Source organism: Suillus clintonianus (assembly GCF_016758775.1).
Source record: "Suillus clintonianus strain FC179 chromosome Unknown DEU56scaffold_3, whole genome shotgun sequence".
NCBI lineage: Eukaryota > Fungi > Basidiomycota > Agaricomycetes > Boletales > Suillaceae > Suillus > Suillus clintonianus.
Genome location: NW_024539227.1, coordinates 419,933 through 439,429, shown reverse-complemented (window position 1 = coordinate 439,429; position 19,497 = coordinate 419,933). Strand labels below are relative to the sequence as shown.

The 19,497-nt window shown below is 48.6% G+C and overlaps 11 protein-coding genes across 11 annotated transcripts; 5 read left to right on the top strand and 6 right to left on the bottom strand.

Annotated features, from left to right (window-relative positions):
* Positions 1-69: 69 nt before the first annotated feature.
* Positions 70-1,259, top strand: DEU56DRAFT_724518 (cytidine deaminase-like protein; the record flags this gene model as incomplete). Its single annotated transcript, XM_041347824.1, has 7 exons — positions 70-307; positions 360-583; positions 639-730; positions 791-831; positions 878-1,010; positions 1,059-1,136; positions 1,184-1,259. Coding segments are annotated over 7 exons (882 nt in total), but the record flags the coding sequence as incomplete, so codon positions are not given.
* DEU56DRAFT_768014 (armadillo-type protein) lies at positions 1,114-4,859 on the bottom strand. The gene is made up of 2 exons (XM_041351206.1): positions 4,731-4,859; positions 1,114-4,677 (listed from the first exon to the last, which is right to left on the bottom strand). The coding sequence occupies exons 1-2, from the start codon at positions 4,791-4,793 to the stop codon at positions 1,315-1,317; spliced, it is 3,426 nt and encodes a 1,141-aa protein (XP_041214788.1). The 5' UTR covers positions 4,794-4,859; the 3' UTR covers positions 1,114-1,314.
* A 207-nt stretch (positions 4,860-5,066) lies between these two features.
* DEU56DRAFT_906744 (ADC synthase) lies at positions 5,067-7,490 on the top strand (the record flags this gene model as incomplete). The annotated part of the gene is made up of 3 exons (XM_041356843.1): positions 5,067-5,125; positions 5,176-7,076; positions 7,129-7,490. 3 exons carry the CDS (start codon positions 5,067-5,069, stop codon positions 7,488-7,490), a joined length of 2,322 nt encoding a protein of 773 aa, XP_041214787.1.
* A 722-nt stretch (positions 7,491-8,212) lies between these two features.
* Positions 8,213-9,098, top strand: DEU56DRAFT_906743 (uncharacterized protein; the record flags this gene model as incomplete). Its single annotated transcript, XM_041356842.1, has 5 exons — positions 8,213-8,259; positions 8,321-8,467; positions 8,517-8,753; positions 8,806-8,920; positions 8,970-9,098. The coding sequence occupies 5 exons, from the start codon at positions 8,213-8,215 to the stop codon at positions 9,096-9,098; spliced, it is 675 nt and encodes a 224-aa protein (XP_041214786.1).
* A 411-nt stretch (positions 9,099-9,509) lies between these two features.
* On the bottom strand, positions 9,510-10,074 carry DEU56DRAFT_906742 (uncharacterized protein; the record flags this gene model as incomplete). The annotated part of the gene is made up of 2 exons (XM_041356841.1): positions 9,510-9,713; positions 9,769-10,074. 2 exons carry the CDS (start codon positions 10,072-10,074, stop codon positions 9,510-9,512), a joined length of 510 nt encoding a protein of 169 aa, XP_041214785.1.
* Positions 10,051-11,342, bottom strand: DEU56DRAFT_768006 (GTPase). The gene is made up of 7 exons (XM_041351205.1): positions 11,233-11,342; positions 11,148-11,175; positions 11,093-11,104; positions 10,872-11,028; positions 10,623-10,816; positions 10,495-10,575; positions 10,051-10,446 (listed from the first exon to the last, which is right to left on the bottom strand). The coding sequence occupies exons 1-7, from the start codon at positions 11,257-11,259 to the stop codon at positions 10,319-10,321; spliced, it is 627 nt and encodes a 208-aa protein (XP_041214784.1). The 5' UTR covers positions 11,260-11,342; the 3' UTR covers positions 10,051-10,318.
* A 606-nt stretch (positions 11,343-11,948) lies between these two features.
* On the bottom strand, positions 11,949-13,924 carry DEU56DRAFT_313306 (Clavaminate synthase-like protein). Its single transcript, XM_041345596.1, has 6 exons — positions 13,426-13,924; positions 12,929-13,362; positions 12,793-12,870; positions 12,448-12,733; positions 12,192-12,391; positions 11,949-12,134 (listed from the first exon to the last, which is right to left on the bottom strand). The coding sequence occupies exons 1-6, from the start codon at positions 13,519-13,521 to the stop codon at positions 12,104-12,106; spliced, it is 1,125 nt and encodes a 374-aa protein (XP_041214783.1). The 5' UTR covers positions 13,522-13,924; the 3' UTR covers positions 11,949-12,103.
* A 19-nt stretch (positions 13,925-13,943) lies between these two features.
* DEU56DRAFT_877016 (ubiquitin-conjugating enzyme/RWD-like protein) lies at positions 13,944-14,927 on the top strand. The gene is made up of 6 exons (XM_041356023.1): positions 13,944-14,048; positions 14,105-14,186; positions 14,248-14,343; positions 14,395-14,483; positions 14,535-14,682; positions 14,735-14,927. The coding sequence occupies exons 1-6, from the start codon at positions 14,040-14,042 to the stop codon at positions 14,842-14,844; spliced, it is 534 nt and encodes a 177-aa protein (XP_041214782.1). The 5' UTR covers positions 13,944-14,039; the 3' UTR covers positions 14,845-14,927.
* DEU56DRAFT_767992 (uncharacterized protein) lies at positions 14,928-15,770 on the bottom strand. The gene is made up of 4 exons (XM_041351204.1): positions 15,566-15,770; positions 15,409-15,514; positions 15,186-15,351; positions 14,928-15,129 (listed from the first exon to the last, which is right to left on the bottom strand). Exons 1-4 carry the CDS (start codon positions 15,591-15,593, stop codon positions 15,040-15,042), a joined length of 390 nt encoding a protein of 129 aa, XP_041214781.1. The 5' UTR covers positions 15,594-15,770; the 3' UTR covers positions 14,928-15,039.
* Positions 15,771-15,795: 25 nt separating this feature from the next.
* On the top strand, positions 15,796-17,025 carry DEU56DRAFT_313493 (Nop52-domain-containing protein). The gene is made up of 5 exons (XM_041345597.1): positions 15,796-15,910; positions 15,961-16,074; positions 16,131-16,287; positions 16,336-16,467; positions 16,520-17,025. Exons 1-5 carry the CDS (start codon positions 15,853-15,855, stop codon positions 16,989-16,991), a joined length of 933 nt encoding a protein of 310 aa, XP_041214780.1. The 5' UTR covers positions 15,796-15,852; the 3' UTR covers positions 16,992-17,025.
* Positions 17,026-17,268: 243 nt separating this feature from the next.
* DEU56DRAFT_867995 (rab-GTPase-TBC domain-containing protein) lies at positions 17,269-19,473 on the bottom strand (the record flags this gene model as incomplete). Its single annotated transcript, XM_041355457.1, has 7 exons — positions 17,269-17,449; positions 17,507-17,732; positions 17,788-17,825; positions 17,877-17,893; positions 17,948-18,291; positions 18,354-18,569; positions 18,618-19,473. 7 exons carry the CDS (start codon positions 19,471-19,473, stop codon positions 17,269-17,271), a joined length of 1,878 nt encoding a protein of 625 aa, XP_041214779.1.
* Between the last annotated feature and the right edge of the window lie 24 nt (positions 19,474-19,497).

Genomic DNA, 19,497 nt, shown 5'->3' with positions numbered 1-19,497 from the left:
GCCTTGGAATTGCCCCTGCTTCCGGTGCAAACCAATAATATTAGTGACGAGCAGGGACGCCTCTTGTCATTGGACTCGCCCACGTCTCCCTCTCCCTCCCAAAATTCGAACCTGAAAACTCTTTCCTTTGGCTCACCGGCCCTGTTGCTGGATCACGTCACACAGCATTGGCGGTCAAATTTCGTTACGACTGACCTCGACTCAGATAGACTAGTGAACTACTTCATCAGGCGCCCCTTCTTCATGTTGATTAGCGTAGACGCGCCTACCCTACAACGTTATCACCGCTGTCACGGGCATTTATCTGGTCAGCTGGTGTGAACGTCTAGCTGAAACCCAACCTAATCTGATACCAATAGTGACCCTCGAAGAGTTCGTGCGGGAACATGACCGCGAAGTGTTTGGAGACAGATCAGGGCCAGACTCTCCCAGCGGATTTTCACTCCTTCACCGCGCAAGCCCGCAGGTCAAACTCAGAATCGTCAATTCTTTCGATTCTATCGCAGAACTTCATTGTCACCTGGATTCTTTAGATATCACAAATACAAATCGACTCAGACCGCAATGGGATACATATTTCATGGTATGAACGTTGTTCTACGCCATTGATGGAATCAGATGGACTAGATGGGTTCCAGACGCTCGCAGATCTTGCTTCGCAACGTTCCAACTGTATGAAACGCCGCGTAGGCGCTATACTTGTCCGCGAAAACCGTATTGTTTCCACAGGGTACGATCGAATTGCAATTCGGTCTCCTTCGGGCACTGATTCTATTATTTCGGTTCACAGTTACAACGGCACTCCTCGTGGCGTAAAAAACTGCAATGATGGTATTTGTCTTTCCTTTCCCCCCGTTACCTGCTAATTATAACACAGGGGGGTGCGGACATTGCAATCGCACATCGGCGACCAATGGTACTGAATGCCTTTGCCTACATGCTGAAGAAAATGCGCTCTTGGAAGCAGGAAGAGATCGGGTTGGCGCGAATGCCACTATGTATTGCAATACGTGGGTACCACATTTCTGTTTTACTTTTGAGTTACATTCTGGGCCTAGATGTCCGTGTTTGAAATGCACTATCAAGATTATCCAAAGCGGTGTTAAAAGAGTAGTCTACAATTTGAGCTATAAGGTGTAAGTGTGTCTATCTCTTATCCTGCATTTCTCTCATTTTGTTTTAGAGATGAAGCGTCCGCACGACTGTTTCAGGAGGCTGGAGTAGAGATTTTCCGACACGTTCCACCCCCAGAACCATAAAAATAGCAACGGAAATTGGTAGTAAGACTAATACGATACCAACCGAAGATATGCTTTACTCGTTCAAGATTACACGGACATTATCTTGTATATCCCATTTGTAGTCTCTCAAGAAAGCGACCTCCCCAGTCAGATGCCCACACGTCGCCATAAGGGCTAGCCATACGGCATCTTCATTACCCCTGCCGAGTGCCACATACAACTCTCTTGCACAGGCCTGTAGTTCCTCATGTGCCTGTTTGTGCAAGAAGCGCCTGAATGCAAGGATGACCTGCCAGCCGGATGTGTCTTGCATATGAACGCCGGTCACGGCAGCAGTCATTGTTCTCAAAATGGAGCGGTATAAGCGGTGAGAGTGAGTGTATGCTGATTCCGTTCCTACCGCTCCATAACCACGGCGTGCGAGGGCGTTCTGATCATCGGAAGCATCTAGCTTTTTTAGAATGCTGGCGAAACGGGGCCAAACATCGTCCCATACTCGCCGGCCCATGTAATTGCCAACGTGGGTCACGAGGGATTCCACAAGACCAGCAGCCGCACTGACTACAAATGGCTCGGCATCATTGAGGCGGTTCAGGATGAATGGCCAAGCTTGATGGATAGATGGCATCAGGGCCGACTCAGGGAGAACAGGGGTAGCCGAGCTTAGCAGTGTCAGGATCCGAGCTCGAATGATGGGTGACGGGTGTGTGAGGAAATAGATAGATCGCGAAACCATCTGTTTAGTCAAGGCTTGTCCCGGTGTAGGCGCAGGCTCGGCGTCCTCGGCGACTTTCGGTTGTGTGGTTGGACCATCTGACTGTTTTTCATCTGATTCTTTATCTGCCTTGGCGGCACCCCATGCCCTCTGGGGGGCAGGACCGTAGTCGGTAGTGTCTTCATGAGGTGGGGGATCGTTTCGATGAGTGAGCCATTCGAAGAGTGGCTCCAATGAACGAGTTATCATCGACGACTGCATGTCGTCCTGACCTTCCTTTTGGGGGGGAGGCTCTTCAGCCTCAATGACCTTGATCACTTCTCCTAATACTCCCACCAAGCCTTGAACAATGACTTCGTACCCGTGATACTCGTCCAAACGGTCAAAGCATTCTTCAACAACATCGCCAGCCTTCTGCACCACATCAGCTCCTACGAGGCGCACAAGGACTGCCATCACTTTCGTCGCATCAACGTCAAGCCATCTCCGGCTAAGGCGGCGAGAAACAGAGTCCAATGCATAGTCAAAGTTCGACAGGAGGAGGTTGGCTGGAGAGGCGTACGACATGACAGCCGAAATAAAATGCAGCGTCGCAAGGCCGGTCAAGGAAAGATGGGGCGTGGGCGACACGATCGAATGTAAAACCGGATAGAGGACCTGGATGAGAACAGAGGCATAGCGAGCCTGCAAAATGCCTGCACTAATCGAAAGCAACTGCAAGCAAAATATCTTATGCAGTACGGGTTGATCTTCGGATAGAGTAGGAAGTGTAGCTCTTGGCTCTGCTACCTGCAGGCTGGCACGAATAGTTTTAAACCCCTTCGTGAATTCCGTCTTCAGCAATGAGTCATCCGTCGGACGATCCGTGCGGGGAGCATCAGTCTGGCTATTGAAATCGGGCTCTTCGTCCCATAACTCGGCGAGATCACGAGCTAAGCCTCTTGCAAACCGCTCCAGTTTCCTGCTCCGGGGCCCGCTCGAAATAGTCATGCCGCCTTCATCCAGACTAAAGCCGCTGATCCCCTCAAGGAGGCGAGCAGCACACCATAATGCCGCAACGGCATTGTTGGTTCGTGAATAACGTCCTGTACTGATGAACCATTCAACAGCATAGATACTATTTTCGCCGCTGCTTTCCCCCAAAGCACGTAGCATGCGAGCCAGAGCATCGCGTGTAGACCTTGCGAGGACATTTTTTAGCATTGCCTCGGGGAAATTAATTGTGTCCGGGCTGTCCGCATTATTCTCTAGTAAGAGTTGGGCGACGGAACCCTGGCTGACAGTCACTTGTGGACTCGTGAACTCTAAAACAGAAAGCAGAGTAAAACCCCACTTCTCAATTCCGCCGGTTGGCCCTAATAGCGCGTCGATACCCAAAGAGATTGATGTCAGACCGAGGCCGGTAGAAGACGTGCTACTAGACGTAGCCAACCGGCAGATTGCCTCTATCTGGCCTGCAATGTGTTCTACCTTGTTGTCATCTTGGGAAACGATTGATCGAGGCAAAGAACTGAGGTTCTCTTTTGAAATTTCTAGAAGTGCTTGGAGTAACGGTAGTCTCGCATCCGAAGCAGCCGTCAGCAGCTCTGATAGGGCATGGTGGGCGGCTTGCGAAACCTCCCGGAAAGGACAGTTCGATAGTGACAAGAGCCAAGATAACAGAAGAGGTCGGGATTGGGGAAGAGTCAGATGTGTGGAGGCAAGGATGTCCCTTGAGAAAGACGACAGAGCAACCAAAGCAAGCGGAGTCGGATGATTCACGAGAAGTGTCAAAGAATTTAACGCGATGTGCAATTGGGATGCCGACGCACGCAACCAACTCGAAGTACGTGGAGTCAGATAAGAAGGAAAGTCGGGTGGTTTTGGATTCACTGCAGGAGCGTCTGCGAGGTTGATGAAGTCTTCAAGGTCCACGACACTCCGAACGACACCCTCTCGGATAGATACATCGTCTCCTAACGACTTCACGATTATAGGCCCCAGGGTCTCAAGGCTCAGAGCGACGATGTCTCCATTGACCCATCCCTTCTTGCTCGACATTCCAAGAGCAATTCTGGTCATGCTGCTCACGACACCAGGCAAGATGGAAGGTAAGAATTGCTCTGAAGCATATACACTGATGAGTGCACGAAGATTTTTCAGCGAAACGCGCTGCAATGGGAGATGAGGAGACTTTGCAGTGAGGAGGAGCGTATTGATAGTCTGCCCGAGAACAGGCATGAATTGCAGGCTTTGAGAATGCGCTCGAAGTTGCGAAACACGCGTGCGCAACAGTTCCTCAGGAGAGTCTTGCGGTGCTTCATCTGCGCGACGTTCCCGAAGAATAGCCCACAGGCATCGTGCTGCTGCTTCTTTGGTTTCATCATCCCTGACTCTGCCCTTGCCCTTGCCTTCGTCACTCCCGATGATAGAGCTGCAAAGCTTGAATATCTGATCCCATATCTGTATGTCAAAGGACCACCACCATGTTTCGCATAGAATGGCAAGAATGCGAAATATCTTCTCCATAATTTGGTCTGGAATGGTAGACGGCTCATTCCGGCGGAGGATCGTGGACAATGGGAAAAATATATACGAGACCAAGGACTGAGACAGGGTGAAGCTAGTTTCACCAACATTGAGTAGTGCGCTTTCAAGGCTGGAGAGCAGAGACAAGACAGCTGCTACGGTCCCGGGGGATAGCTGTGACTTCTCCAGTAACGGAACACATATGTATTTGAACTAATCCGATAATCAACTCAGTTTCAGATAAGGATCTAGACTGTTGCAAGCACCTTTGAGAACCATTCTTGTGATAGACTATCGTTGCTTCGGCCTGACATGCCACTGTCTGCCATCTGGTGGCTCCTGGTGGTCGTACACGAGGACCGGCAAATCGCCGAATCAGGCGATTCGCTATAAACACCGTCCCGAAAGTTTCAGTGCTTGTAGCCTTCCCGCTCAGCTGGGTTGGTCGGATCCGTCATTCAAGATTCGGCTCAATTGAATATTTATGTTATACTCATGAGACCCACCTGTTCGGTTTCCTCTACCTTATAAGCAGACACCTTGGTCTCTCGCTTTCCTTTCCCCAATTTCTTATTTTCCCGGTTTCTATCCACCTGTTTTCAATGAGTCCTGAACCCCCGAGGATTTTGTTGGTCGACTCGTATGACTCTTTCACGTACAAGTCAGTCTTCTTACTCTTTCTGACGAATGCGACTTGACAATTTTCAACAGCTTAGCAGCTTTGTGTCGAAAGGCTATCCCAAACTGCTACGTTCACATCATCAAGAATGATGATATAGAGCCTAAAGTTCTGCTATCATATCTACCCTACTTTTCTGCTGTCGTCGTCGGTCCTGGCCCAGGATCTCCCGATATTCCAGAGGATATTGGTCTCGTCAAAGACCTTTGGAAGATTGACGAAGCACATGCCTTGCCAATTTTTGGCGTATGCTTGGGCCTTCAGAGTTTAGCTCTTGAATATGGGGCTGTCCTACGCAGGCTCTCTGTCGTAAAGCACGGTCAAGTATCTGCTGTCGAGCACACTGGCACAGATATATTCAAGGGCGTCGGTCCTGTGGATGCCGTTCGTTACCACTCCCTCCACGTCGAGCTGAGTGGTGCCAAGAACATCGAAGAACTCGCATCGACACATGACGAGGGGAATGGGAGGGTAGTAATGGCCATTAGACATCGCACCCGACCCTTCTGGGCCGTTCAGTATCATCCGGAATCAGTTCTCACACGCGGTGGTGGTATTGAAGTCATGTTAAACTTCTGGCGTTTAGCACGGACCTGGAGTTCTTCTTGTGGGCGAGTCACACGCCCATGGGATCAGAAGGCAGAAGGAATCTTTGGCACTCCATGGCCATACGTTCGCCCATCTCCAAGCACTCCTCGTATCAACACGCCACTATCAGTTTCCACGATAAAGTTAAGCATCCCAGGCCTGTCTGCTCCTGACATTTGTGAGGTCTTAGGCGTTGACGATGACACATCTCCCTTCGTTATGCTGGAATCTGCTGCACAGCCAGGCCGGTTCACTATCATTGGTTGCTTGACTTCCATGTCCATGCGAGTCACATACACTATTGGAGATAGTTTCGTTCATCTGGAAAATGGGGAATCATGCGATCACATAGATATGGGATCTCAAGACGTGTGGTCCTGGCTTACTTCTTTCATGAACAAGCGCAAGGTCACCGGCAGTTCATCAGAAATCCCATTCTGGGGTGGCCTCATTGGCTACCTCAGCTACGAACTCGGCATTGAATCTCTCAGAGTATCACCCCATAGGTTATCCAGCCAAGCACGACACCCCGATGTCAACCTCGTGTTCGTAGAGCGCAGCATCGTCCTTGACTCGACTTCTGGACACATTTATCTCCAATCTATCACGGCAGACGACGACGAATGGCTGACGGCAATGGCCGCACAGCTCCAATCTGCAGCCCGTAATTATTCAACATATTCTTCATTTAATACTACGCCTTATCCAACCAAGGCGCGACCAAATACGTCTGCTGTCATTTTACCAGACCAGAACCTCTATAAATCCCGCATCAATCTTGCGAAGGAGCACCTCTTCGCCGGAGAATCCTATGAGCTGTGTCTTACAGCTAATACTCGCATCACTTTGAACGATCCATTGGCACCGAAAGCTTCGTCAACCAATTCGCCGTCCTGGCAGCGTTATAAACATCTTCGCGAGCTCAACCCCGCTCCTCACGCTGCTTACCTTCGGTTGCATCCAACAACTTTACTGGCCTCATCACCAGAGAGATTTCTCTCGTTCTCCCGTCCACCTGGAACCACGTATCAACTGCGTCCCATCAAGGGCACCGTACGGAAGGGCCCTCATGTTACCCGCGCTGTTGCTGAGCAAGCGCTCAGGGGTAGCCGGAAAGAAGTTGCTGAAAACCTCATGATTGTCGATCTGATTCGGCATGATCTACATGGAGCTGTCGGAGAGAATGTAGAAGTCAAACAGTTCTGCACTGTTGAGGAATACAAGACAATATGGCAGCTTGTTAGCGTCATCGAAGGCAGTTCGGCAGACGGTGCTGATCAAACTGCCAGTCACTACGCTAACGGGGCGCTAGGGTGGGAGGTTCTTAGACGCAGCTTACCCCCGGGTATGTCATGTAGAGTTGTTCCTGATTCAATTGTTACTAATATACTTCATAGGTAGCATGACTGGAGCCCCGAAGAAGCGCAGTGTCGAGATCCTCCAATCACTGGAAGACGAGGAACGCAATGTTTATTCCGGTGTCTTTGGTTATTGGTGCGCTGGCGGAGGTGGTGACTGGTCTGTTACCATTCGAAGTTGCTTCAAATACGATGACCGGTACGAATGCGACGCTCATTCGTATACGAAATTCAATAACTCCGACTGCTACCCTGGTGTTCACGAGCCAGAGCATTGGGTTGTTGGCGCTGGAGGGGCCATCACCGCACTGTCCGATCCTGATGCAGAGTGGGATGAGATGCTGGTGAAGCTTCAGTCGGTCCTCCGCGTTTTTGGCGCGGCTGTACCTCGCGGGCATTAGAAGACCTTCATGTTATCTTGACGGCTACTTGCTTCATCGCCGGTGTGCATTGTCTTACTTAAAAAGTACTATCTACTGAATTCAACTTCACCGCCTCTTCCTAGTCGCCGAAGAATCTCAGTCACGATTGGCTTCTTTGGTGAGTTTGCATCTCAGCCTTTGATGTTGTTTCAGCATCAAATTGTTGTGGTCGCGAGTCTGGTGGCCTACACCAGTGACTATGTATGAGCCAATAGCTGCAAGAGGGTCAACTGTCAGACTGTACTTCATTGTCTGCAGACAGTATTTATGTACATTATGGGAAGCCGGCAGTACTAACGCATGCTCTAGTGGTTCAGGCGATCTGATCATCTCACGCTGTCTCAGTCAGATTTGTACGTCTTTTCAGCCGACACCCGATGGTCAGCCTATCTGTCAAATGTGTACTCTCGTGCTGAACTTCTGTAGCCAAATGTCGCAGTACGAAGTCCATGGTGCATTATCATGATATTGATTGTTTATATATGGCCAGTCTCCCACTCCGCTCAGCATCAACACTAATTATATAGCCTTGTTTATAGATGGAATCACTTTTTGGATGTGCTCAACTTAGACCATTTCATTTCTTGGATCCAAATACACTGGTACTACAGCTTTATTCATAAATAGAGACGGGATATATAACTCGCGCGCTTAGCCAGGTTGTTGAGGCTCGACCTTGACTTTCAACTTCGCTGTAAGGCATGTCGGACGCTTTCTCCATAAGGTCCACACAAAGTGCACCTCCAAGGTACGTGTCCTTTTAGTTCAGCTAATTCTTTCGATCCACCATCCTGACTCTTGGCTTCCAGTTATGACACCGCAGTTCAGCAATCAATACCGGAAGAAGAACAACTTGAAGAGCCCCCACTGGCAAGAGTTGTAACGGCAGCACCATTGGTGGTATTAGCTCCCCCGACCAATTTATCGTCCGATACTCTCGTTGAAGCCACCGCGAGGTCTTAATTGAGCATTCCTAATCACCAACTTAGTCTCACATCCCCACAGAAACTATCTAACTAACGTAGCATCAAGAGGACCATTTTCATCTGACGTCGAAGCAACAGGGCCATTCACATTCTCACCCTTCGGTCCAAACGCCATGCTGCTTTTGCCCCATGCGCTCTCTTCGAATTCTCGCCCTCTATATCATATCTCTGTCTCGAGCGACTGCTTCAGACCTCATATATTTACCACAATTATTCGCAGAGGAACAGAGAAAGGCCAAGTCATTGCACAAATCCAGTGCGGAACTCCGAATTTCCCTCGACGATCTTCTGCTGATGCGCCTTCATAGACGGTCCACAACACAGAATGACGGTTATCGGGGGACTGTTGAATACATAGGCGCAGGGCGGCCTAAGATGGCTTATCTCGATAATATACATTTCCAATTGGAAGCACGCGAAAAGGTAAGTCGTGGCCTCATTCAATCAAATATCATGTTTGCATGTTATACAGATGAAATATGAGTGGCATTTTGACAAAGACATGCCTCTCGTGTGGCAAACAAATTGTCCGGGAAGAACAGTGCGACTTCTTGCATTTGTGCAAACGAGCGATTTTTTGACAGATGTTCCGGGTATATAGGTGCTTTCCGTCCTGTGTACTCAGTACGCGGTGAAGAACTCTCCGATTCTTGCTACATTCCATCCAAGCAAAAAGATGGGGCAGCTTCAGACATTGGATATTACACCGGAGGGGCGACCCTACATGGATAATATCGTAATTTCATGCCTTGCCACGGAGGGGAGAAGAACTACCAGGTATGATAGGTGAAGCCAGAGATACCCTCTCTCCATGCATATACTGCTGGTATATACCCTACACATCTACACTTATTGAGCATGTGTGTCCGACGGCACGGGTGTGCTGTCGTCCACCCCGTCCTGAAGATCCCTTGTCATGCATACTGCCGGAATATTCCATACACATATGTTTGAGTTCACTGGCAGATATGAGTACTTAGATCTCGCTTTGAGATAGTCAAATTTGTGGCACTCACTTCTGAACCTGTTGTCCCACCTTCATCCGTTCATAAACCGTACTCTGATAGGCCGTTTGACTCGGATTGAACGCATTTGCACGTTCAGATAGCTTAGGGATCGGAACAAGTTCATAATCAGATGAGAGGTGCCAGAAAAATGTTGATGATATACGAATATTCGGCCGGTCAGCGTGACTCTCCTTACGCCGCTCGACAACCTAGAAAAATGGAGTCAGCTCTTCACTTGCACTGTAGGTTTCGGTAGTGTATAACCTTTAGCGTAGCCTCGTTCACGACTACTTCATGGAACCCAGCTTTGATAAGGCCTCCGGTCAGATGTTCGATCTGCTTTCCTGCTTGCACGAGTAGGTAACGTCCAGTGGGTGGGAATCTAACGGGGATGCGCTTTCCAGTATTACGTGCCCAGATGTTGAGTCCAGGATACCGTGAACGACCGTGGATCGTCAGGCAGTTGAGGTCTGTATGAAAGCCGGCAAGTATGGTATCCTTTTGCCCATACTTCACCAAATCTGAAGCCGTTGGGCCAAGTAGATGTGGGCTATCCACGCCGCACGGCATAAATTAAATATTTCATAGAATGATATGGGTATTATACGACATCCACCAAACCCTAGTGGACAAAACCAACACAAAGATTGTTATAAGTCATTAGCAAAACGGACTCCATGACTTGTGTTTCTTACCCCAATCCTTGTGCACATATGCATAACTTGTTTAGAGGACGAAGGAAAGAAACTATACTACAGACACAGCCGCCTGAGTGCTACAGTGACGAAACATAACAGCAACTCTATCCGCGCATCTAACAACATTTGCTACCAGCTGCGGGCGTGGAAGAGTCAATCGCTACAGGGATAGTGTCACTAGTGGGTCCCTTGATAGGGTCAGCAGACTGCTCAAGCGACTTGCTCGAGACGATCCGGTAGATATCTGGGAGCACATTAGTGAGCCGTCATTTGGTACATAGAACAAAAATACCTGTTAAGATGGTTTGGAAAGCGGACTCGACATTTGATGCGTCCAGAGCCGAAGTCTCGATAAACGAAAGTTCGTTCTCCGCTGTTAGAAAATTAGTACATGAGCGATTCAATCAATGTTTGACATACCTGCAAAAGACTTTGCCTCCTCGGTAGGAACAGCCCTCAAGTGCTTTAAGTCACTCTTATTCCCAACCAGCATTATAACGATGTTGGAGTCTGCATGATCCCGGAGCTCTTTCAACCACCGCGTTACGTTGACGTACGTTGCGTGCTTAGCGATATCGTACACCAACAAAGCACCAACAGCACCGCGGTAGTACCTGTGAAAACATTAGGCTAAATACAACACCGCGACTGCGGAGAGCGACCACGTACGCAGAGGTGATCGCGCGGTAACGCTCTTGACCTGCAGTATCCCATATCTGCGCTTTCACCGTCTTGGCGTCGACATTGATCGAGCGGGTCGCGAACTCGACACCGATTGTTGATTTGGACTCCATGTTGAATTCATTCCGAGTGAATCGAGACAGAACTAGGGAGGTAGGTGAGCGTTCGCGCGTCCCATGATAAGCACTATATTCCTTACGGTTCCTGTAGGTTACAGTGAGCTAGGAAGCGATGAGTGGAACACGAAGCATGCTTACGATTTACCGACTCCAGAGTCGCCAATTAGAACAACCTATGGAGGGGGAACTGGTGAGCGCCGGGAAAACTGTTGTGTAAGTTGATTACGAACCTTGAAAAGATAGTCATATTCCGTCATGTTGAGTTGTTGGGAGCGTGGAGTGGTTATACTACAGTCCTTTGCATAATGATTTAGACAAACCGAGCGACTTCATACCATATTTGTTTCTGTTTAGCAGGAACCAAAGTGTGACACTGTCACGCTACAACTGCCGTTGCACCAAAGTTCAAACGTCCGCGACAATGCCTCCAGCAACGTCGACTCGTCTACACAGCTGCGTGAACGTGTTATCATCTGGTACCATGAGATGCGTTGGTTCGACGGTCGTATAAGCAGTGGTCGGAGTTCGAAAGAGACTCCTTTAGGTAAGTCGTTGCCTCATTCAATCAAATATCATGTTCGTATGTTATACAGATGAAACATAAGTGGCATTTGGACAAAGACATGCCTCTCCTGTGGCAAACAAATTGTCCGGGAAGAAAAGTGCGATTTCTTGCCTTTGTGCAAACGAGCAATTTTCTGAGAGATGTTTCGGGTATATAGGTGCTTTCCGTCTTGTGTACTCAGTACGGGCTCGAGGTGAAGAACCCTCCGATTCTTGCTACATTCCATCCAAGCGAAAAGATGGGGGAGCTTCAGACATTGGATATTACACCGGAGGGGCGACCCTACATGCACAATATCGTAATTTCATGCCTTGCCATGGAGGGGAGAAGAACTACCAAGTATGATAGGTGAAGTCAGAGATACCCTCTCTCCATGCATATACTGCTGGTATATATTTTACACATCTACACTTATTGAGCATGTGTGTCCGACGGCATGGGTGTGCTGTCGTCCACCTCGTCCTGGAGATCCCTTGTCATGCATACTACCAGAATATTCCCTACACATATGTAATAATCAACAGACGCTGCCGTGTTTATGCCATGAGAGCAATATGTTTGAGTTCACTGGCAGACATGAGTACTTAGATCTCGCTTTGGGATAGTAAAATCTGTGGCACTCACTTCTGAACCTGTTGTCCAACCTTCATCCGCTCATAAACCGTACTCTGATAGGCCGTTTGACTCGAATTGAACGCATTTGCACGTTCAGATAGCTTAGGGATCGGAACAAGTTCATAATCAGATGAGAGGTGCCAGAAAAATGTTGATGATATGCGAATATTCGGCCGGCCAGTGTGACTCTCCTTACGCCGCTCGACAACCTAGAAAAAATGAAGTCAGCTCTTCACTTGCACCGTAGGATTCGGTGGTGTATAACCTGTAGCGTAGCCTCGTTCACGACTACTTCATGGAACCCAGCTTTGATAAGGCCTCCGGTCAGATGTTCGATCTGCTTTCCTGCTTGCACGAGTAGGTAACGTCCAGTGGGTGGGAATCTAACGGGGATGCGCTTTCCAGTATTACGTGCCCAGATGTTGAGTCCAGGATACCGTGAGCGACCGTGGATCGTCAGGCAGTTGAGGTCTGTATGAAAGCCGGCAAGTATGGTATCCTTTTGCCCATACTTCACCAAATCTGAAGCCGTTGGGCCAAGTAGATGTGGGCTATCCACGCCGCTTGGCATAAGTTAAATATTTCATAGAACGATGTATGAAAAACTGACCCATATTTCCCTGCGTCCTTTATAAAGTCTCGAGGAAGTCCGAGGCCGATAGCTGTCATTTCGGCAATATTCTCGACACTGTTGTTTGTGTTATTGGCATCCTCGGCCAGACAAAGAGCACGTATGCAGTACTCACGCATTCTTCATCGAATGCCCCCATTTCTCCATGGTGGATTCCCACTTCTCACTAATGCCAGGTGCCTGCGGCACGACATTCGGAGCATTAAGTGCTGGATACTCGGTCTCATATGGAGGGGGAACTCCCATTTTCCAGAAGAACCTGCATTTGGGGTCAGGATGGTGCCCGGAGATATCTAATGGGCGTTCGGCTGGATCCAAGTCGGCGATAATATCCAAGCATGGCTCGTCCACGGCACATTTGGGCTTCTCAGTATTCTCAAGGGTGACGCCAACCTGATAATGAATTTCTGGGCGCTCATCCTTCTGTAAATCCTCGATAGGCTGCGCGAAATAGTCCTCGATGAGATCGAGGAAAGTGTCATTGTCTTCCTCTGATACACGAGAATCGTGAACAAGAAGTGCCCCATATGTGATCAATGCATCAGCAGCCTGTAACTTTAGTGATCAGAACCAGCCAGATGATCGTCGATTCACAAGTGACAAAAGGCAAACCTTGCTGCATTCCTCTTGTACTCTGACTGATTGTGCAGGTTGAGACAAAAAGACATCAAGGTCAATGACTGGAAGGCTTTCTGATAGCGTTGACATGGTGGAAATCAGCTTTGAATGTAATGATGATCAGATCTTTATAAAGACAAGTAGTCACAGGTTCTAATCGCAGTCAGCTGGGCTCTTGCTCTAAGGGCAACTTCAAGGTAGGACCCATCAAAGGATACCTTTGTCCATCCAAGGCCATCCCTAATTCAAGCCGTGCACCGGTCCTGGGCGCTAACGGTGAAATTATATCTGTAGCCAATGTTATTCTATGTAAATAGGCCGTTGGAATGTGAACCGTTTCCGAGCAACACGACGTGAATTTGGTGGCGAAACTCTCTTTGGCGTGAAAACCAAACTCTTGTGATGGTCTTTTTACCACTAGAACATGAAAGCTGTTAAAAATGTACATGAGGCCTCGGAAAGGCCTCGAGGAGACTTGTAAGCGAACATGAAGCCGCTGTTTCGGCACATTCCGCACTAGTTCACCCTGTTCCCCCATCCGCCTCCCCCGTGTACGTAGGCACTTTCGCCACAACTATCACTTGTACACTTCCCTGTAGACTGCCATCATGATCAAGGTATGTACATCGCACCAGGGTGACATATTGTAAGCCCAACATCTTAATGTGCTTAGATATGGAGCATGAAGAAGAATGAAGATGCCGCCACGAAGAAGAGGCCGAAGACAAGTGCTGCCCAGATACGAGTGCAGAAAGGTCCGCGCCTACTTTCCATCTGTTTCCTAGGTTCACATAAATTTAATGCATTCGATGTTAGATCTGACCGAACTCGACCTCCCTCCCACCATGAAGACTAACTTCCCGGACCCCACCGACCTCCTGAACTTCACTCTCACCATCACCCCTGATGAAGGTGTGTCCGCTGGATACTGGAAACACTTGCCTCACTGACCAAACTTGTCAGGCATGTACAAGGGTGGTGCTTTCACTTTCTCTTTCAACATCAACACCAACTATCCACATGAGCCACCCAAGGTCAAGTGCATGCAAACGGTGTGTTCCCTTTACCTCGAACTATAGGCTACTTAACTCTATATGACACAGATATACCATCCAAACGTCGACCTCGAGGGAAACGTGTGTTTGAACATTCTCCGAGAAGACTGGAAACCTGTCCTAAATCTGAATTCGGTCATGGTCGGCCTTCAATATCTTTTCTTGGAGCCCAATGCAGATGATCCGCTGAACAAGGGTTCGCTAGCTTTGCTTCCAGATGTATGAGCTTGTCTGACTACGTTTCACAGAGGCAGCAGAAGAGCTACGAAAGAATCGCGAACAATTCTTGTACAATGTTAAGACATCCATGCGCGGTGGTAATATCAAGGGCGTGTCATATCACAAGGTCCTTTTATGATGTTTGTTAGATGCGTGTAGATGTTCTCCTCTGTTCACCATGATCATTGTTTTCCACTGGCATTATTTGCATTTCGAAGGTTGTCAAGATATTTGGATATTGTGGGGATCATTATTATAAGAAGGTAACGATATGGATATGATACAATGTCTGTTTGGATCACGGATTGTCCCAATCGTTTCATTCCACATACACTCAACTTCCCCTGTAAGTGGTGAAGGAATACGGGCTAATCAGAAGTGGGATGTGGTAATGTTCTTCTGGGTTTTCAATCTCGAAAGTAATCTGCGCACATGAGTAAGATGATGTGATCCAGGTACTGCCTGGTGAACCAATCTTACCTCCACCCAGGGATAGAAACATTTTCTGCCTGTCTTTTCAAAATATTCCTTCGGCTTGAAGACGATCTTGTAAGTCCCAGCACCCACTTGTTTATTCTGCGACGTAGCCTCATCGGATCCTCGTGGGGGCAGCATATTCAAGCATCGCCCATCGGCATCTGTGACACTGCAAGAGCACGATGGTCAGCGGGCAAGCGGGTACCCAAGATAGTGATCAACGTACCCATGTGCAAACGGACTGAAGATGTCGACATTTCTCTGCCCTTTGTGATAAGTCTGAATGTTGACCTCCACTCCCTCTGCTGGTTTTCCAAGAGAGACATCGAGGACTGCAGGGTGTCAATGAACACTAGCTGCATCTTCCTGATAGCAATGCTCACCATGACATGTGATGGGTCCCTTCGACATAATGACGCAGACTTGGAGTCTCTTATCTGCAAGGACCTTTATATATAGTCTTCAAGCTTTAAGAGCCACGTGAGAGAGCTCCTAAACGCCAAGAATACTCCTGCCCGTCGCCGTCGTCGATGAAAGGATTGATGATCGCCTGCTCCCCTGTCGGTACTAGTAGTAGGTCAGAGACTCAGAGTGCTTAACTCCTCTTTGGCGTGTGGTCACGTGCTCAGTCAGGCAATCTTGACTCTCAAGATTTTATGACATTGAATTCATGTCTGCTGCGTCCGCTCCTGCCGTCCCGCCTCTGGGCAAATACCTTGCCTCCTCAGGTGTGCTAAAGAGAGACATATAATCACTCTTCTTTGCTGACTTCATGCAGACAAAAAAACACGGGACAAAGCCGTGAAAAACCTTGCTGTTTTCCTATCCAGTGACTCCGAAAATGTATTGCCAGATCTTGAAATGGCTAAGTTATGGAAGGGCATATTCTACTGTATGTCCCCACATTCATCTTCAATCGTCGGCGTCATCTCAGATGTCATATACCAGGTTTCTGGATGTCAGACAAGCCCCTCGTTCAGCAGGCCCTAGCAGGGGAACTAGCGGAGCTCATACTTACGATCACTGACGTACCTTCGTCACTAAATTTTCTGCGGGGCTTTTGGACGATGACAGTTAGAGAATGGAGCGGAATTGACCGTCTTCGGTGCGTGTGGTGATTCACCGTATTTCAGATACTAATATTAGCTTTCAGGATGGACAAGTATTACATGCTCGTCAGGAAGTTCGTGAATGCGAGCTTCAGGTTTCTCGTGCGAACAAAATGGGACAGTGCCACCGTCGAGAAGTACAACTCAATATTATCTGGCCCCAATGGACCGCTATGGTGAGAAGTCTTTGTAAAAATATCGGAAAGCAGACTATAACTATCTTTGCAGTCCCAACGATATACGCGTGCCAGCTAGTCTTGCATTCCACTTATCGGAGATATACTTCGAGGAGCTTGAAAAAGCGTTATCAAGCTCGGAATCACCGCCCCCAGCACCACTATCCACGCTGCTGTCGCCTTTCATCGGTCTCGCCGCACGAACGCCCACAATCACGACTTACAAACACATTCAATCGTCGTTGTTTGAGCCTTTACGCAATTCGCTGAAGTCGTCGTCAAATCCTCCAAGCCGCAAGAAAGCACGCACATCATCACCTGACTACTCAAAACTACTGGCCAACGCCTGCACCTCCAGCTCGGACAGCGATCCAGCGATGGATACAGATGCTGTACGTAAGTCGATACTGCAAAAGATATTCGATATAGCAAGCGAAACAGAAACTCGGGATGCAAATCGGCGGAGAATGTATGCGTTCTACAAGGATGCCGTCGACGACGACGATGAGGATAGTGCTGGGTAAATTCATACAGTATCTGTAATGTTTCTGTTGCGCTACGAATGCACTATATCTTCGATGAAGCTACGAAGCTAGCAGTTTCCGCTGCTCAGACGTGTACATACACGTCCTTGCAAGTGGCTACTGGATTGATGTATGGAGAACCGAGCAACCTCGCCGGTTGGGGATCCTGCATATTTGATGTCCCGAGCGGTCTGCTCTGCACATATTTGATTTAATAACATTCCCTTTCCTTTCGTCGATGAATTTATTTGACCGCTCGCAATGTTCTCTCTTCGATCTACAAATCCGGCAGTTCTCGCTGCGTCAGACGTTTCCATGTAGACTCCCTCCACCACTCTTCCATACTATCAATGCGCTCCCAAAGGGTCTCCTCATCTACGCCGTAAATGTCATATTTTGCACCGTCCAGTAAACGGCCCTCCCGTTTGGCTACATCTAGCGCAGCCTTATTTTCACCTCTATAATGGCAAGACTGACTTTGAGCAATGAAACAACAGAAATAAGAAGTCGCTTACCGGAGGAGGTCTAGAAGCTCCTGTCGATCGGGGAAGAATAGCCGAGGTTCAAGGACTGCAAGAACAGCGAGAGCAGCACGAAAAAGAAAAGAGTCCCCTTCTAGTAGGAGAACGTCCCACAAGCGTGCGCATGCTTCGAAGGGCAAGTGGTCCAAGAATAGCGGGATAAGCCAGTCAGGGAGATAGGCACCAGGTGATATTTGGTGCTGCTTGAAATTGAAGTATACTAAAGAAAAATGATATGAAGCCGAAGGGGTAAAAGATGATATTTGAATCCTTACTTTTTGGCATACAGTCAGCCAAGAGTGTGTCGAATATCCTGGCCACAGTATAAACACAGGCGTCTTTACTCATATGTCCTTCTGCTCACCGATAATAAGCTTCGACCTAAAACACTGTGATTCAGTCAGACTCTGATCCGAACCAATCTGCAGCACTCACGTCATCCTTGGCAGCAACACTGCCATATAATGACCTCATGCAATGCCTCTCCAGGAGATTTCTCATCACTATGAAGCCTTGCTGCGGCTTCATGTTTAGTAATATCATCGCAGCGATTTTGGCAGTCCCGTGCACGTATCCCAGACCCTCGTCCGCACGAGAGACGACCCATGCGCATAGCATATCCCTAAGATCTTCGTATAGCGGCCCGGTTCCGGGGTGGAAGATGTGCAGGGAGGGAAGGGTGGATAAGACGTCTTGCTCGATGGCTTGTAATGTTTCGGCAGGAAATGAGCCCGACGAAAGTGCGCGATTAGCTCGACTGAGACAGTTTTTGTAGTTATCTTGAAACACAATCAAGGCTACCGTAAAATATACGGAAAAGATGTGCATATGCGACGCCTACCTTTGCTCAGAGCGAGTGCATTACCAACAGCCTGCTGCCAGAGCGAAGCGCGTAGTTTAGTAGGCATGCCGTTCCACCAAAGTCTGCGGAGATTGGGATTCTTGTGAACAGCTCGCCAATCTGGGAGTATCTCCTTCTGCCATGTGTAAATAGACTGCTCGATCTTGAGCTCGCGAGCTAAGCGTCGTTCTTGTAGTGCTTTCCGCCGTTTCTCCTCTGATATCAATCAGCATATAGCCACTATCAATGCGACTATAAAATCACCTGCAGCGCGACTTTGTTTCATCATGGCCTGCCAGTCCGCCATATGTTTCTGGTCTTCTTGGCGGTTCTTCGGAGGTAGGAAATGAGGGCGCGTCTGGCTCAGTACTTTCTGGAAGGCGCTTGGTCCTGCTGAGTACGTTTGTCTTCTATGACTTGTGGTCGGGGTTGTTGGGCTTCTGGCCCTGGGTAACGGGGAAGATGGGGATGTAGGTAGTGGTGGAATATCAATATCATGACTAGGCGCAGGGAGGTGGGAAGAAGACGCATTCGACTCGGAGACCGTATGGACCGCTTCATCTTCCTGACGACCCTCGCCATTGTTTTCTGTGTTGGTACTCATGGTTACACGACTTGGCGGTGACCTACTGACGTCGATGTGAATGGTGGGATATGAAGTATCCCCCGGAGGGGATGCATCCTCGTCTTGGGTATCTGCGTCACTAGTGGAGTGTCCGTTTGTACTGTGTCCATGTGTACTCAGTTCTTCTGAGAGTGTAATATCAGAGAAGTCCTGAGGAACCTCCTGCTCGTCCGGCTGCTCTTCCGCAGTCAGCGGTGGTGATGACGGGGAAGAAGATCTAGACTCTAAATATGAGTTGGAACTACCATCAAGACAAATCGTTGATATCGACGTGTCATGGTCGCGCGCAGAGCTATACTCTGTCTCCCCGTCATCTTCTCGGTCATCATTTCCGACCCAACTCGGATTCTCGGCCAGATGTTTCCTGATGGCTGCAGAGCTGAATTCGAGGTTATAATCATCTTCACCATCGGAGAACGCATCGTCGAGGTCGAAGTGGGCCTCAATTCCCTTGCCGACTTGACGCTCTACGACTTCGTGGTCGTCATCCGCCATGGTGTAAACGTTTCAAGGTTAGAG